A 14,615-nucleotide genomic window follows, 5' to 3' on the forward strand; every position below is an offset into this window, starting at 1 on the left:
TCTGTAAAGGTACAAACATCCAGATTTCTGAGTACCTTAATTTTTTTCTATATAATTTCTGTACATCACCTCCAAACCTTCCAATATATATATTTATATATATATATACATATACTTATGCGCACACACGCACACACGCACACACAAATACACACACACACACACACAAACACACACACACGCACGCACGCACGCACGCACGCACGCACGCGCGCGCACACACACACACACACATACATATATATGAATAAATGAGAGACGGAAGATGGAAGATATGAGAATGTTTACTGATCACTACAATCATCTCTACCCATCTAGTATCGATCCCTCGCAGGTGGGATACTACACAACAGGCTATCGGTTGTTTGATTAACCGTTCATTCAAAAAACGCCCATCTATTCTATCCACCATCGTAAACTGTATATGCATGCAATTATGGACGCGGATACACCCAATATACCTCGTGGCACTCCATCGGTTAAGATGACGAGGGTTCCAGTTGATCCAATCAACGGAACAGCCTGCTCGTGAAATTAACGTGCAAGTGGCTGAACACTCTACAGACACGTGTATCCTTAACATAGTTCTCGGGGAGATTCAGCGTGACAGCAAGCAACAAGTAACATTTCATTAGGTATTTGAGTGCATTCTTGTTCAATGCTTGCTGCTTCCAATCCACCTGTTTGGCAAGAACTCATTAAGATAGAATCGTACATCACGATGGTAATGTGGTGGTGCTCCATCTAGCTGAAAATTCCTCATCTTCCAAGACCTGTCTAATGCTTGGCATAACAGACTGTTGCAGCATTTTCAAGAAAACGGGACCAATCACAGTAACATAAAAAAGAACGGTCTAATTAATTATCTTGATGTAATGCCACACCACACTGTAACTCCTGGTAAATCAACATCATTTTCCACCGTAACATGCAACTGTGGCGGTTAAATTGAACCATTTAATTCAAATGTAACCTCACCGCTCCACACAACTTTTGTTGGAAAGCGTGGATCTTCTAAGCGTTTTGCCAAGTACCATTTCCAATACGCCATTCTTCTTTCTGGATCCTCTTCACTGATAGCATGGACTAATGCTGGGATATAAATTTTCCAATGGAAGCGCTTCAAAGTGCGATGGACAGACGTTTTTTTGAAATCCATACATCACAGCTCGCTTTCCAATACCCTTTCTTGCTTTCTGGGGCGAGTTGATGTCCGTGTTCTTCCGGTATGGTTCCTGTGTAAATCCTGTACAGTTCCATTAAATTCAAATTTATTCTTGATTTGATAGATGGGCATCCGCGTTGGCGGATCTCAATGAAACTTTCTTCTACACTGCCTTTGAACTTCAACTGCGTCTTCATACTTCAAGTAGCATTTTAAGATGAATTTCCTTTGTTTAAACCTAAGTCTTGATGCCATTATTTATTCTTATGGGTGAAATCTGAAAGCAAAGAATGAAGATTTGGATTATCTACCGTAGAAGTGTGCATACATTACAATTTTTGTTGCACCCTGTATTTGACTGTTGTTATTTCTATGCCGCGTAACTTTACAGAGACTCCCTGTAACAAGCAATTTCATTTACAGCCTTACAAAAGTGAATTTAATATATATGAATTTACATTACATTTTACAATCATCTTTAGGTGTTTTATTTTTTTTTGCATGTCTACACATATATTTGTCTTAGGACTGTCCTCATTAATATTTATTGTATTCTCAAGTTACGTACGAAATCTATCGTATTTTGAATAATGTATATGAAACACATTTAATCTTTTATTTGACTGCTTACATATTCATATATTTCTTACATATAAGAATATTTTAGAATTATCCATGTACATTCTTTTAAATACCAGTTTTCCCGGTTGTCAGATCCTCAAGTGTGGGTAGATGCGGCGAGCCAGATTTTCTATTCACTCGGTTTGGGATTTGGAAGTCTCATTGCTTTGTCTTCGTACAACCCAACAAGAAATAATTGTCATAGAGATGCAATATTTATTGCCTTAACAAATTGTTGTACATCTGTCTTTGCTGGGATCGTTGTATTCAGTATATTAGGTAAGTTACTTAGATTTAATATTATGAAAATTTCTATTATTTTTAATACATTCAAATTATATAAAATGAAGGTTTTTGCCCAGAAATATTTCCTATATTATATGCACATACCAGGAACGATATAGTAGTCGAATCCACTCTAGAGATAGTAATTATTTTATTGAGAGAAGAAAAATGAGGTCTTATGCAGATGCATTTGAAGTCGGAACTGTAATGTTTATAAGGTTTATATAATTGAACCCACAGCTGTCTGTTCCACATCCACTCAAATGAGCTGCGTAACTAAGTTGTCACAAAAATGTAGTTACAGATGAGTGATCAAAAGACGTCTAATGTGTTTTAGCAGCCATATGAATGATTAGAATAGAATATTTTGTTTTCATAAAGTAATATAATAAGGATTCTATGAAGAAGGGTGTGTAACTAAAATTGGAGTGTATTAAACTAAAATGCATGAGCTGGTATGACTTTTGTATATTTGAATTAACAATGTTCCTATGACTAGTTTTTATCCTTTCAAATTCTATAAAATAAACATTAAACAGGTACTGGAGCTGGATCTTTTCCCTTTGGCCGGCACATTTAAAAAATAATTTTTTGTAACTAAACACTTTCAAAATTCGTATGCTGGTAGAATGTGTCACATAAAACATCATTTACTCTTGGCGTTTTTGAGAAAATTGTGTATTTTCGAAATTATTTCGTGTTAAAGTTGTCGTATTTCGGTAATTTCAACCAATCAATGACGTCTATTGAGATGAAAACAATTACTGCTGTTGTTTATCAACAACAACTTCCGGCGGTGTATATTTCGTTTGTCACTGTTATTTATGACATCGTTCGTGCGTTTGTACTGGTTTTAGTTTTAGGGTTAGGATTAGGGTTCGGGTTTTAGAGTTAGCGTTAGGGTTTTAGGGTCAGGGTTAGGATTTTAGGGTTAGGGATAGGATTTTAGACTTAGGGTTAGAGTTAGGGTTTTAGGGTTAGGTTAGGGTTTTAGGGTTAGGTTAGGGTTTTTTCAGCTACTATTTTCGAAAAGACATTTTTGCCCTCCTCCCCCTCCAATTTCTTCATTTTTCACATTTTTTCGTAACTTTAATCTTAAAATCCCAACCCTAATTCTAACCCTAAAACCCCAACCCTAACCCAAAAACCCTAACCCAAAAACCCTAACCCAAAAACCCTAACCCAAAAACCCTAACCCTAACCCTAACTCTAAAATCCTAACCCTAATCCTAAAACCTTAACCCTGACCCTAACCCTAACCCTAACCCTAACCCTAAAACTCTAACCCTAACCCAAAAACCGTAACCCTAACCTAAAATCCTAACCCTAACTTTAAAACACTATCCATAACCCTAAAACCCTAACCCTGACCCTAAAACCCTAACCATAACTCTAAAACCCTAAAGCTAAAACCAGTACAAACGCACGAACGATGTCATAAATAACAGTGACACACGAAATATACACCGCCGATAGTTGTTGTTGACGAACAACGGCAGTAATTTTATTCAAGGGAAAAGATCCCGAAATAGGCAATTTCGAAAACGCTAAAACAAAACGAAAATACTTTCACAAACAAAATAAACTGAAAAATTTGTTTAAAATAACTAATAACTGAATTGATTAAGCTATACACACGTGTATCTCAAATGTAAATATACCAGAAATAACAGTGACAAACTAAATATACACCACCGGAACGTCTTGTTGACGAACCACAGCAGTAATTGTTTTCGCCTCAATAGACGTCATTGATTGGTTGAAATTACCGAAATACGACAACTTTAACACGAAATAACTTCGAAAATAAAGAATTTTCTTAAAAACGCCAAGAGTAAATGATATTTTAAATGACACATTCTACCAGTATACGAAATTTGAAAGTGTTTAGTTACAGAAAATTATTTTTTTATGTGTCGGCCAAAAGGAAAAGATCCCAGGAGTTGATTTATTTGACTTATAGCCCAATTACGAACTTGGATTAGTCTAAATGAAAGTAGTTGAACACCGACCTAAATTTTCGATTTTAGTTTCATACCACACCCTGTTAATTTCATATGCTATTGATTGTAACTGTCTGTCTAAGAAATCAGCAGTACATAGATTAAAAAACGCATTGACCAGTTGTAGTTGAAGCCTTAAGCTTTTCCTTGTAATATTTCTGTTAATGTAATGCTAACAAATATTGATTGATTCCTGTCTTGAATAAATCTTAAAAAAAAACAACTCTTAAGAAGGGCATATTCTTGTTCGAACACCGTTCTATTGAAAGTATTATTCAGATAATTAATTATCTATGTTCAATAGCGAGGTGAACTAAGGCATACAGAAAATATATTTACAGTCCAAATTTCTATGAAACCGCTTACCGAACTGGTAATTTATTATCATGTCCCCTCAAAACACTTTCTTTCCATATCGTCAGAGAAGTAAATATACAATAAATGCTAATATATCATAGATTTATAAAATACACAGATGTGATCTTCTTTGTTTAATTTATGTGTTTATTTTTACGAAGGTTTTAAGGCCACTAAACGTTTAGAATTATGCCAAGAAATTCGTGACCACGAGTTAATGGCATTATTCAATGACACAAATGTGATTCCACCACCTGCTGGAACACTTGTTAATATTAGCTCCTCACCAAATGGAGAAGTTACTTCAGTAGTGATGCCTAATATTACTACTTGCAGTTTTAAAGAAGAAATTTTAAAGGTAAAGTTAATGTCTTTCGTTTCTGTCATGGTAAATTCTGTCTACTTCTGCTGTATTTTAATTTTCTTTTAATGCATCTTTATTTTATTCATCAAAGATGAATATACGCCCTCAGTATTCACCTGCATAATTGTTATTTAGGAATTCTGCTAATTTTTAGCATCCTTTGTAAATGTTCAATACAAGTAGAGATTTGAGACTGGGTTTGTTTTTAATTTCAACGAACGTCAGAAATTACCATTTCAATATTTGCAGTTATGTTAACTTAAATGAAACTTTTGTATGAAATAAATAAATTGTAGAACAGCTAACGTTTTTGTGTACCTGAAGTAATAGTTTTGAATACCAACAATATATTTGTTTATATTCCAGTCAGCATCTGGTACAGGTTTAACATTTATTGCTTTCACGGAAGCTATAAATCAATTTTCTGTACCGCCAATATGGTCAATTCTGTTTTTCCTTATGTTACTGACCATTGGACTTGACAGTATGTTTGCAACGCTTGAAGGAGTAGTAACTCCGATTCTTGACTTGGATATTATTCCTGATCTCCGTAAATATCCTCCTATGTTATCGGGTAAGTTGATTATATATTACAAGTTGATTATTGTCCTTGTAACTGGTTGACCCTGATTAAACAGATTTATCATCAAATGCTTTTCACTCGTGACCATCATCTCGTCTTCTCTTGACCATTGCTTAATTAGAACTACAATATAGACTACCAATGGGAAGACCTCAAATGTAAATTATTTACATGATAATTATTTCAAAATGAAAATAGTTAGAAGAATTAGGATTACTAGAACTTGTTATCAACCAACGGAAGACCTTCCCAAAGATAACCTTATAGCAACAATAATATAAATCAAATCTTGCCTAGAAGACTTGATGGAAGTAGATGCTAACATTAATATCGTAAGGTTAAACGAAATAGTATGAAATAACCATTGTATTTACAAAGGAATGAATGAACTCCCTCATATTTACTTATGCTAAGATCAAAATCTAAACAACGTGGAAGACAAACACACTGGGAAACATAGAGTAATGGATTCAAATTTAGGCACAAGGCCCAAATTTTATTTTATCATCCTTGAAAGAATGAGAGCAAAGATGAATTAAATAACAATAAGGTCACAAAAATAAAGAGATACATACTAAAGAATTACAATATAACACCCCGTAAAGAAAAAAGTACCAACATTCATAAAAGCTTAATCTTCAGTAAATTGAAAAAACTTCGTCGTTATAACAAGTAGCAACGTTTCTTTCATCAAATCAAATCAATTTATCTCCAACCTCAAACTATTTTATTAAGAACAAGGTAAAAAAAAAAAAATGCAACATCAGCAAAAAGTAAACTAAAAGAGATGAGTGAAATTCAGATCGTTGGAATCCAGCTCATTCCAAATTTTCAGGACAAAATTTTATTGCCTGAAAATCAGAGTGAACAAAATATGCAACTCATGCTCTGTCATGTTGCTTGACATCAATTTATCATGAGGGAACACTTCAGCATTCAGTTGAATTAATATCTAGTAATATTAAGGATGTTATACTGTCTACTGCTTCAGTTTGTAATGTCACTATAAACACAGTAACATAGGCGTTCGCATAATTTGCTTAGGACAGATGTATTTATGATTATGTATCTATTGCAAGCTCCATTCATAATTTAGAGTATTTTCTTTATAAAATATCTTAAGCTCTCGTGTAAACTGCATTAACCAAGATTTTCTGATTTATTCCAGCGTGTGATAGCAACATCATTGGGTGTCGCGCGATTTGGTGGTTAATAGCACTACTTTTGTGCATGAGATATAATATCTAAATTTTCAAAACGTTATTATGCTGTAAACAACTTCATATATTGTAGGTAGTTATTCGTGACAGTTTGGTGAACTTGAATTAAGTGTCCTGACCATACTACGACGAATGTGTCTGAATATGAACAGATTTGTTATAATTTGACAGAAGCATGCAAGTAATTTTGTCAATTAACAAATAATGTGAGACAGAAGTCTCGTTCCTATAAAGGAAACACATATGAATGAGACTAGAAAAAAAATTACAAAATAAAAAGAAAACTTTATTAATGAGCAGAATAACATGGATGTTGAATTACCTTGTAACTTAAGATGCTGTCCCCATGGTTGTAGATGCCATTCCATGTGCGTTTAATATACAGCAGACACTTCCATCCGCATGTCGCAATCAGTTGATGAGTTTTGATAAAATGGTAGTCTGAAGTTGAGCATTACTATATGAACTAATACTTCTTCGTAGTATTAGGGGAACTAATCTGATGCATAAATTTTCTGTCTAGAAACACAATAATACACCTTTAAAAGATTTGAATCCATCATCAAAAACTAGTTAATGCAATATGTTATCAACTTGAATAACTTGCTTCCGCTATCATACCTTAGCCAAAACAGACTTGATTAATATGAATTATTCCACGAAAGCTAGTTTCTTTAGCAGCAACATTCCTATAAATAATATTTTACTCCTTTATTTTGCAGCTTGTCTCTGCCTGAGTTCTTTTCTGCTGTCATTTGTATTTGCCAATCAAGCTGGACCTTATATATTTGTGTTGTTTGATGAGTACGTTTCTGGACTTCCGTTACTGATCATAGTATTTGCAGAAATCATTACGATCTCTTATATATATGGCTTATACAGGTACGACTTTAATACCTTTTTCTCCTCAACAATATTTAAATACATACCATCATGTTTAAAACAGATTGTGACCGAAGTGGACAGAGCTAACGGCAAACGCCTCGGTTATGTTTACGATCGTACGTGCACATATGCGTGTGTATGTGTGTGTGTGTGTGTGTGTGAGAGAGAGAGAGCGAGATAGAGAGTGAGTATGTGCGCGCGCACGTGAGTTTATGCGCTTGCGTGAGCGTTTCTGCATGTGCATAAGCACAAGGGTTTACGATTTTTCATAAATGAGTAACCTGTGGGTTTGTGATCTCTATGTAAAAGCTGTGTATTCAGAGGTTTTTCAATATTTTATCTTTAATAGGGCAGCGAGCTGGCAGAATCGTTAGCACGCTGGGTGAAATGTTTAGCGGTATTTCATCTGTCTTTACGTTCTGAGTTCAAATTCAGCCGAGGTTGACTTTACCTTTCATCCTTTCGGGGTCGATAAATTAAGTACCAGTTGTGTACTGGGGGGTCAATCTAATCGACTGGCCCCCTCCCCAAAATTTCGGGCCTTGTGCCTAGAGTAAAGAAAAGAATATTTCATCATTAATAGGGCAGCGAGCTGGTAGAATCGTTAGCACGCCAGGCAAAATGCTTAGCGGTATTTCGTCTGCCGTTACGTTCTGAGTTCAAATTCTGCCGAGGTCGACTTTGTATTTCATCCTTTCGGGATCGATTAATTAAGTACCAGTTACGCACTGAGATCAATGTAATCACCTTAAACCCTTTGTCTGTCTTTGTTTGTCCCCTCTGTGTTTAGCTCCCTGTGAGCAATAAAGAAATAAATATTTTATCTTTAACTGGACGGAGAGTTATTCGAAGTAGTATTTTACGGCCATATATCATTCCCGTAAATAACCCTTACTTTTTTAAAGTAAGGAATTTTTCCCACAGATCTTCAAAAGCATAGAACTATCGGTCGTAATGTGTTCAAGGAATGTAAGTATAACCCGTTTCGTTTAGATGGTGATAGGCAAAATTGATGAATGTCAACATTCGATCGAAATATGTATAAACAATGTCTTTCATTCTGTCTGTGTATATGTATATATATATATATATATATATATATATATATATATATATATATGTATGTATGTATGTGTATACACACACACACACACACACACATACAGACATGAAGGTACCATGAAACGGGAGTGGATCCAAAACTACGCGATTGCGAAGCAAACTTGTTTAGCAGAGAGCAATATGTTCACCTATAGAAAAAAATACAATTCTATGCAGAATTTGAGCATGTACTCAACTTTATTCCCCTCCTTATTTAACACTAGTTGATTTTATGATGGTACTTTTGCTTAAAATTAGCTGAACTACATTACTGAGAGTTGAAGGTCTTGGACAAGCGGATGCGCAATTGCATGGCTGAAATTATACAAGCCATTGATTCTTCAATACTTGGTTGGCTTTGATCCCCCTCCATAAATTTATATTGAAGATAATCTAAGATACAGATGTTTTATCATTAGACACGAGAACGTTTGTGTAGGTGTGAGATTAGTAAATTCTGTCTATTCCATGTATCTATTTTAACGACACGGTAAGAATAAAATGGCAAAACCATTTAACTTTTTTGTGTCCTTAAAGACCATAGAGAGATGAAACTAAATATTGTAGACATTCAATCTAACGCGTTATTGCTTTTGATATCTCACCTCTCTTATCTAATATACATGTACCTGGTGTTATTTTTTGGGACGGAATGGCTTAATAGATAAGTTGCTACATGTACAAAAGTGAGTTCGAACGCGCTGTAAGTGTTTCTTTGTATTTCTGAACAGATCATGGCTAATAAATTCTACAGTTTTCATAATTGTTGGAAAAGATAATGAAAATTATGCAAACATGAGTAAATATTAGTAGTACAAACTATACAGAACTATTGGCTAAAATTAAGATATAAAAGTTAGTATTACAAAATACAATGTAATACTTATCACATATGTAGATATAATAAATAGCAGTACAAATTACATTTGAATTATGGCTACGTATGCAAACATAGTACTACACAGCACAACCAAGATATTATTAGCTTCTTGGAACATTCTTAGATTTATAGATTTTTACAGTGTTATACTTCCCTATAAACTCCTGCTGATTCTTCACCAAAGAGGAAAATGTGAAACCTTCACCCTCTCGTTAGATAATTTAACTTAACTGTTCATTTTAGTTCTTTTTCTTTTAATTCTATTTGTTTCAGTCATTTGGCTGCGGCCATGCTGGAGAGGTTTATTGATAAACAAATAAACTTAACAAGTGAATCCATATTTTTCACACACTATCTTGAATTATATTTTAAATCCTCTTTTGCAGGTTCAGTAATGACATCGAACTTATGACGGGTCATAGACCAAATTATTATTTGATGTTTTGTTGGAAATTCATTTGTCCTGCAATTATTATTTTTCTTATTGTTATTCTTATTATCAATCTTACTACTGATGAGAAAGAGTACGATGTCTGGCACAGAGAGACGGTAAGACATTGTCACTTGTGTATTGTAATATTACGACTATTATAACTAATGCTTATTGAATTATTTGAGGAGTTAGATAAAGTTTGTAATATTTTCCAAGAGAAATCAATGGCGTTAAATAAGTGAAACTGTTTTCACTGGGAATTCAAAGAATATATTGCAAACTGAGCTCACAGATAGCTTACATTTCCTCAATATCACAATCTCAGACGCTAGTGTTTAGAGGTACAACTGTAATATGGTCAAAATATTTCTTCGTTGGAAGATAAGCTTACATCTGATGGATATGCGTGTATTTAATGACGTGCATCTATTAATGAGGGTACCCAAAAACGCGAGCAGTTGGTGAACTCAGTCTGAATCCCGAATTTGATTCCCAAGAGGAGCTTTTCATTTCTCTTATTTCTAAGATTTGGGTAAAACCCACGCGTTCGATCACGAAACATCAATGTTATTATTTTATATGATATTAGAGCCGTATACAAATAAATATATTTATTAAATCACTATTTCTGACAGCCAGCCTACATTCGGCAATTTATTCTCCAACCATTGGTAATTTTGCAACACATAAGAAACTTAATATTTAGATTAACATGGAATTTTCATTTCCATATTCTAATTTTATTGACCAGCGATTATCGAAAGTATCGAAAGTACTAATGCTACTTTTCAAGACGTTAAGTGTTAATGGATGTATCTATTTTATAAATATACGTCAATTTCCCTTAAATTTCAAATGAGAACCGCTTGGTAATTATAAACTCATCAGATACATGATATTGCTGCCACTCCTTCTACTTTGTAATTGAGGCATTTACTGTTTAGCACAATTACTAAATATTGCTCAACACTGAGGAGTTAATCGCTTGGACGTTCGCCAGGCATCTTACCCAATTACTATTTTAAGAGATAAAATGCATATTAAAATTTCTTTTTAGTATTGACAATAAATTGAATAGAATGTAAAAATTTCAATTTTTATATCTTTCAAATATAATAAATTGCTTTATTTTACAGGGGAGTCTATCGAAATCAATTTGGCCAGGCTGGTGCTTATTCGTGGCAGCACTCATAATTATTCTTTCCATTTTGGGGATTCCGCTAATTGCCTTGATCCGTTGGTTAAAGCCATCTAGTTGGCGTGAAGAAGTACCGGCTTATTTTCCTCGTGAATTAATACAGTTGGAGCGCAAATTAACGACATATATCCCTAAAGAATGGGAAAAGAAAATTCTTTTTAGGTTTGAAAAACATTTACCGACCACCGAGTCAGAATTCACTAATAAAAACAAATCGCAAATGGATTTAGTATTTATATAAAATGCAAGTATAATTAGTTTTAAAACTCTATTGTGTTCGGTAGGTTGAATCAGGGAAAACAATTGATGGATATTTTATGATGTACATTGACCTTATTAGGCTTTTCTTTGTTTTAGATTACTGAGTTCATTCCTATACAATCTCTAAAGTTTATGAGATGTTTTACTCATTTCTGTCATTGATAACGTCTTCTGAAACGAATAGCGCTTTGTGATATTTCAACATTATTTTGGATAATAAATCGATACTGTATTCAGAACAAATAATTTTATACTTTTCTGATAAATATTCTACCAAATTGGGACTGATCTTAAGCACAGTCTCAATATTTTATCAACATCAATCTATTTCTATTGTTGAGATATTTATATGCCATGTAACAAAATGTAAGAAAACCGTTTTATTTTGATATTAAATACATTAATTTCTATCATTATGGTCTTCTCTATTTCATAGACTACTTTTCCTTTTGTAGGTTAAACTGAATCCAACATGGATGTTACAAACTGTTGTCTGTCTGTAAAACTTTATATTTATTCCGAGCATTTGTATATAATATTACGCACATAGTTCGGATGCCATTCATTTGCATTTTGCTCCAACATTTTACTTTTCTGGAACTGAGTCAAATTGGAAGTGAACGTACATAAACGTGAGTGCATATAAACATAAATACACACATTCATGCATATATACATACATTTCGCTTCCATTTATATGCGACAATTTAAAGTGCTTTGTTGCAAGGTGTTGCAAATAAATAACAGCAAAATCGCCTTCAAACTTCAGGTTTTCGCATTAGTAATGGACGAGCATATTATATATATGAATTCAGGAAATAAGAGAAAATAGTTATTTCTAGAAAGACTCTCAAACAACATCAATTTGTCAAGGAAACTGATAGAGTAATACCTGGTTCAACATGATATGTTGAAGAAACCTGAAGCCACAACCCAAAACGTACAAAAATGGGGTGGCGGGAAAAACACAAAGTCGCAAATTCTGCACTTCTCTCCCTTCTCAAATGCACGTCTTCGCACAGAATATAAACAACACTCGAAAAATCCATCTTCCCATTCATGAAGAATACACAAACAAAGGATAAAATTAAACAAACAACAATGTAGCACTAACAGCCTCGGAAGATAATACAGAAAACGATGCTAAAACATTAGCATATAACACCTCAACTCCAACGTACACCTTGATAAAGAAAACAGGCCAGCTCCTGGTGAAGGCCTGATAACATGTGTAAAAAAATTAAGCATATAGTACGAGGGGGTGCTGAAAAGTTCCTGGCTTTGCGTAAAAGGAAATGCAGGAGGATCAGTTAATTATAATTTTATTCAGCACACTCAACATATTCTCCTCTCACATTCACACACTTATTGCAGCTGTCCTTCAGTTTTTCTAGGCCATGCGAAAGAACTCGGAAGTTTGGGCCTCCAACCAGCCTTTTCGCAACACCATTCAAGCCTGGAACTTTTCAGCGCCCCCTAGAACATAGAACCATAAGCTTCTCTTAAACATGACAACAAAGCAAAAATATAAGCATTAAAACAACTCTTCCTTCTCTCAAAATAGCAATTTGCTTCTTGCTTTGCTTCCTGCTCTTGCTTGTTGGGGCTGGGGTCATCTCAGATTAGTGATCCCATAGACGTCATCATGTGTAAAACCGAAAATAGCAACACGAAACGCAATAAAAGAACATTATTGCAGCACAACTGCATTCCCATTGAAATTTAAACAACTGACACTAACACATTTATATAAATCAGTTCACTATAACTCTCCACGCATCACTCCTATCAATCTACCTAGTTACCAAAACTACGTAGCATGTACTCCTCCAGCTCTGATCTGATTACTTGCCTATCATTATCATAAAACACTACACAGAATTAAAGGAAACAGAAACACTTTTACAAATCTTATAAATGCACTGTGGCACCACTTCGAAAAGAAAAGAATTAAAGTTCGCAGAAATCAATAATACTATAGTAAGTAGCATAAACATTGTGATAATTCAAGAAAAAAAAACCGTCGATATCTCCTAAAATATATACTACAATGCCATGTAAAAAACACAGATGATGTTACATAGCTGGAGCAGCCAATCAGACGAACAGCTTCCAACGCAATCCCTCAATAGTACATGCAAAGATGAATGAATAAATAAATAAATAAGTAAATGATTAAGTGGGGGCTAATTTACTTGTAGGAAGATAAGACATTTTAATAAATGAAATTTACACCTTACTGAATAAAGCAATTATCCAGATGATACATTTTGATAAAAAGGGCACGGGAGATAATTACGATATTTTAATTAATTAAAAGTGATTAAATTCGAAATGCATGAAGAATGAATTTGGTCATTAGCATTAGGGTGGCAACTCTAACTGTTTGCATGCTTCAGTTTTTTTTTCAGTCTTTTTTCTTACTACAAAATCATTCCAAACAAAGTCTCATAAGACGATTCTAGGCAAAAGGTGATCGGAAAAGAGGAAGTGGTATTAATCCACTTTTGTTATAGGCACAAGACCTGAAACTTCGAGCCAAGTACTTATTTTATCGACCCCGAAAGAATGAAAGGCAAAGTCGACCTCGGCGGAATAAGGGGAGTTGTATTAATTTACGAAAACTCTATATACCTGCATATTTATGGCAGCAGATTTAAGATGACGATGAAATTATTGATAAACGTGTTAAAAGACGCTGAGATGGTATGAAAGGAACCATAAAAGAACTGCTTACAATAAAATATGGTAAATGAGGTGATTATACAGGAGCCAATAAAATAAAATGGTAATAAAAGAACTGCTAAAAATAATAAAATGAAGGAAATTGTCAACAATAATCAAAGTAAGATACAGAAATAAATTTATATCTCAAACGCGTGATAATGCTATAAACAGCGTGATCAGGATAAATTATCCATTTATTGCAGAAAAATACGCTACAGGCCAGCCATGAGACTCGAAATCACACCTCTGTGATTACGCGTCAATTGCTTTACCATTACACTAAGCTGCCCAGCAACGAATTCTTCTGCAATTTTAGAACTTATAAATTTAGCTTCATAAGACGCTAACGTTAAATTCAACTTTACGAGGAAAGTAAACGAAGTTTGTTCTTTTTTAGAAGCGTTGAGATGTAATGTAAAATACAGAAATAAATTTATTTCTCAAACGCTTACATATGTATATACATATGTAAGTGTGTACATATATGTATGTATATTTGCGTGTATATATATATATATATATATATATATAT

The 14,615-nt window shown here is 34.0% G+C and overlaps 1 protein-coding gene across 4 annotated transcripts in view; it reads left to right on the top strand.

Moving 5' to 3' along the window:
• Positions 1 to 11,769, top strand: part of LOC106871698 (sodium-dependent neutral amino acid transporter B(0)AT3) — a 77,547-nt gene extending 65,778 nt beyond the window's left edge. For all 4 annotated transcript variants that reach the window (XM_014918307.2, XM_014918305.2, XM_014918306.2 and 1 more), the window contains exons 6-11: positions 1,864 to 2,065; positions 4,593 to 4,789; positions 5,162 to 5,369; positions 7,321 to 7,480; positions 9,851 to 10,013; positions 11,034 to 11,769. In XM_014918307.2, coding sequence (XP_014773793.1) covers positions 1,864 to 2,065; positions 4,593 to 4,789; positions 5,162 to 5,369; positions 7,321 to 7,480; positions 9,851 to 10,013; positions 11,034 to 11,336 — 1,233 coding nt within the window. In that variant the 3' untranslated portion in view covers positions 11,337 to 11,769. The remainder of the gene's footprint in view (positions 1 to 1,863; positions 2,066 to 4,592; positions 4,790 to 5,161; positions 5,370 to 7,320; positions 7,481 to 9,850; positions 10,014 to 11,033) is intronic.
• Positions 11,770 to 14,615: the final 2,846 nt, after the last annotated feature.

This window comes from Octopus bimaculoides, chromosome 1 (genome assembly GCF_001194135.2).
Source record: "Octopus bimaculoides isolate UCB-OBI-ISO-001 chromosome 1, ASM119413v2, whole genome shotgun sequence".
Taxonomy (NCBI): domain Eukaryota; kingdom Metazoa; phylum Mollusca; class Cephalopoda; order Octopoda; family Octopodidae; genus Octopus; species Octopus bimaculoides.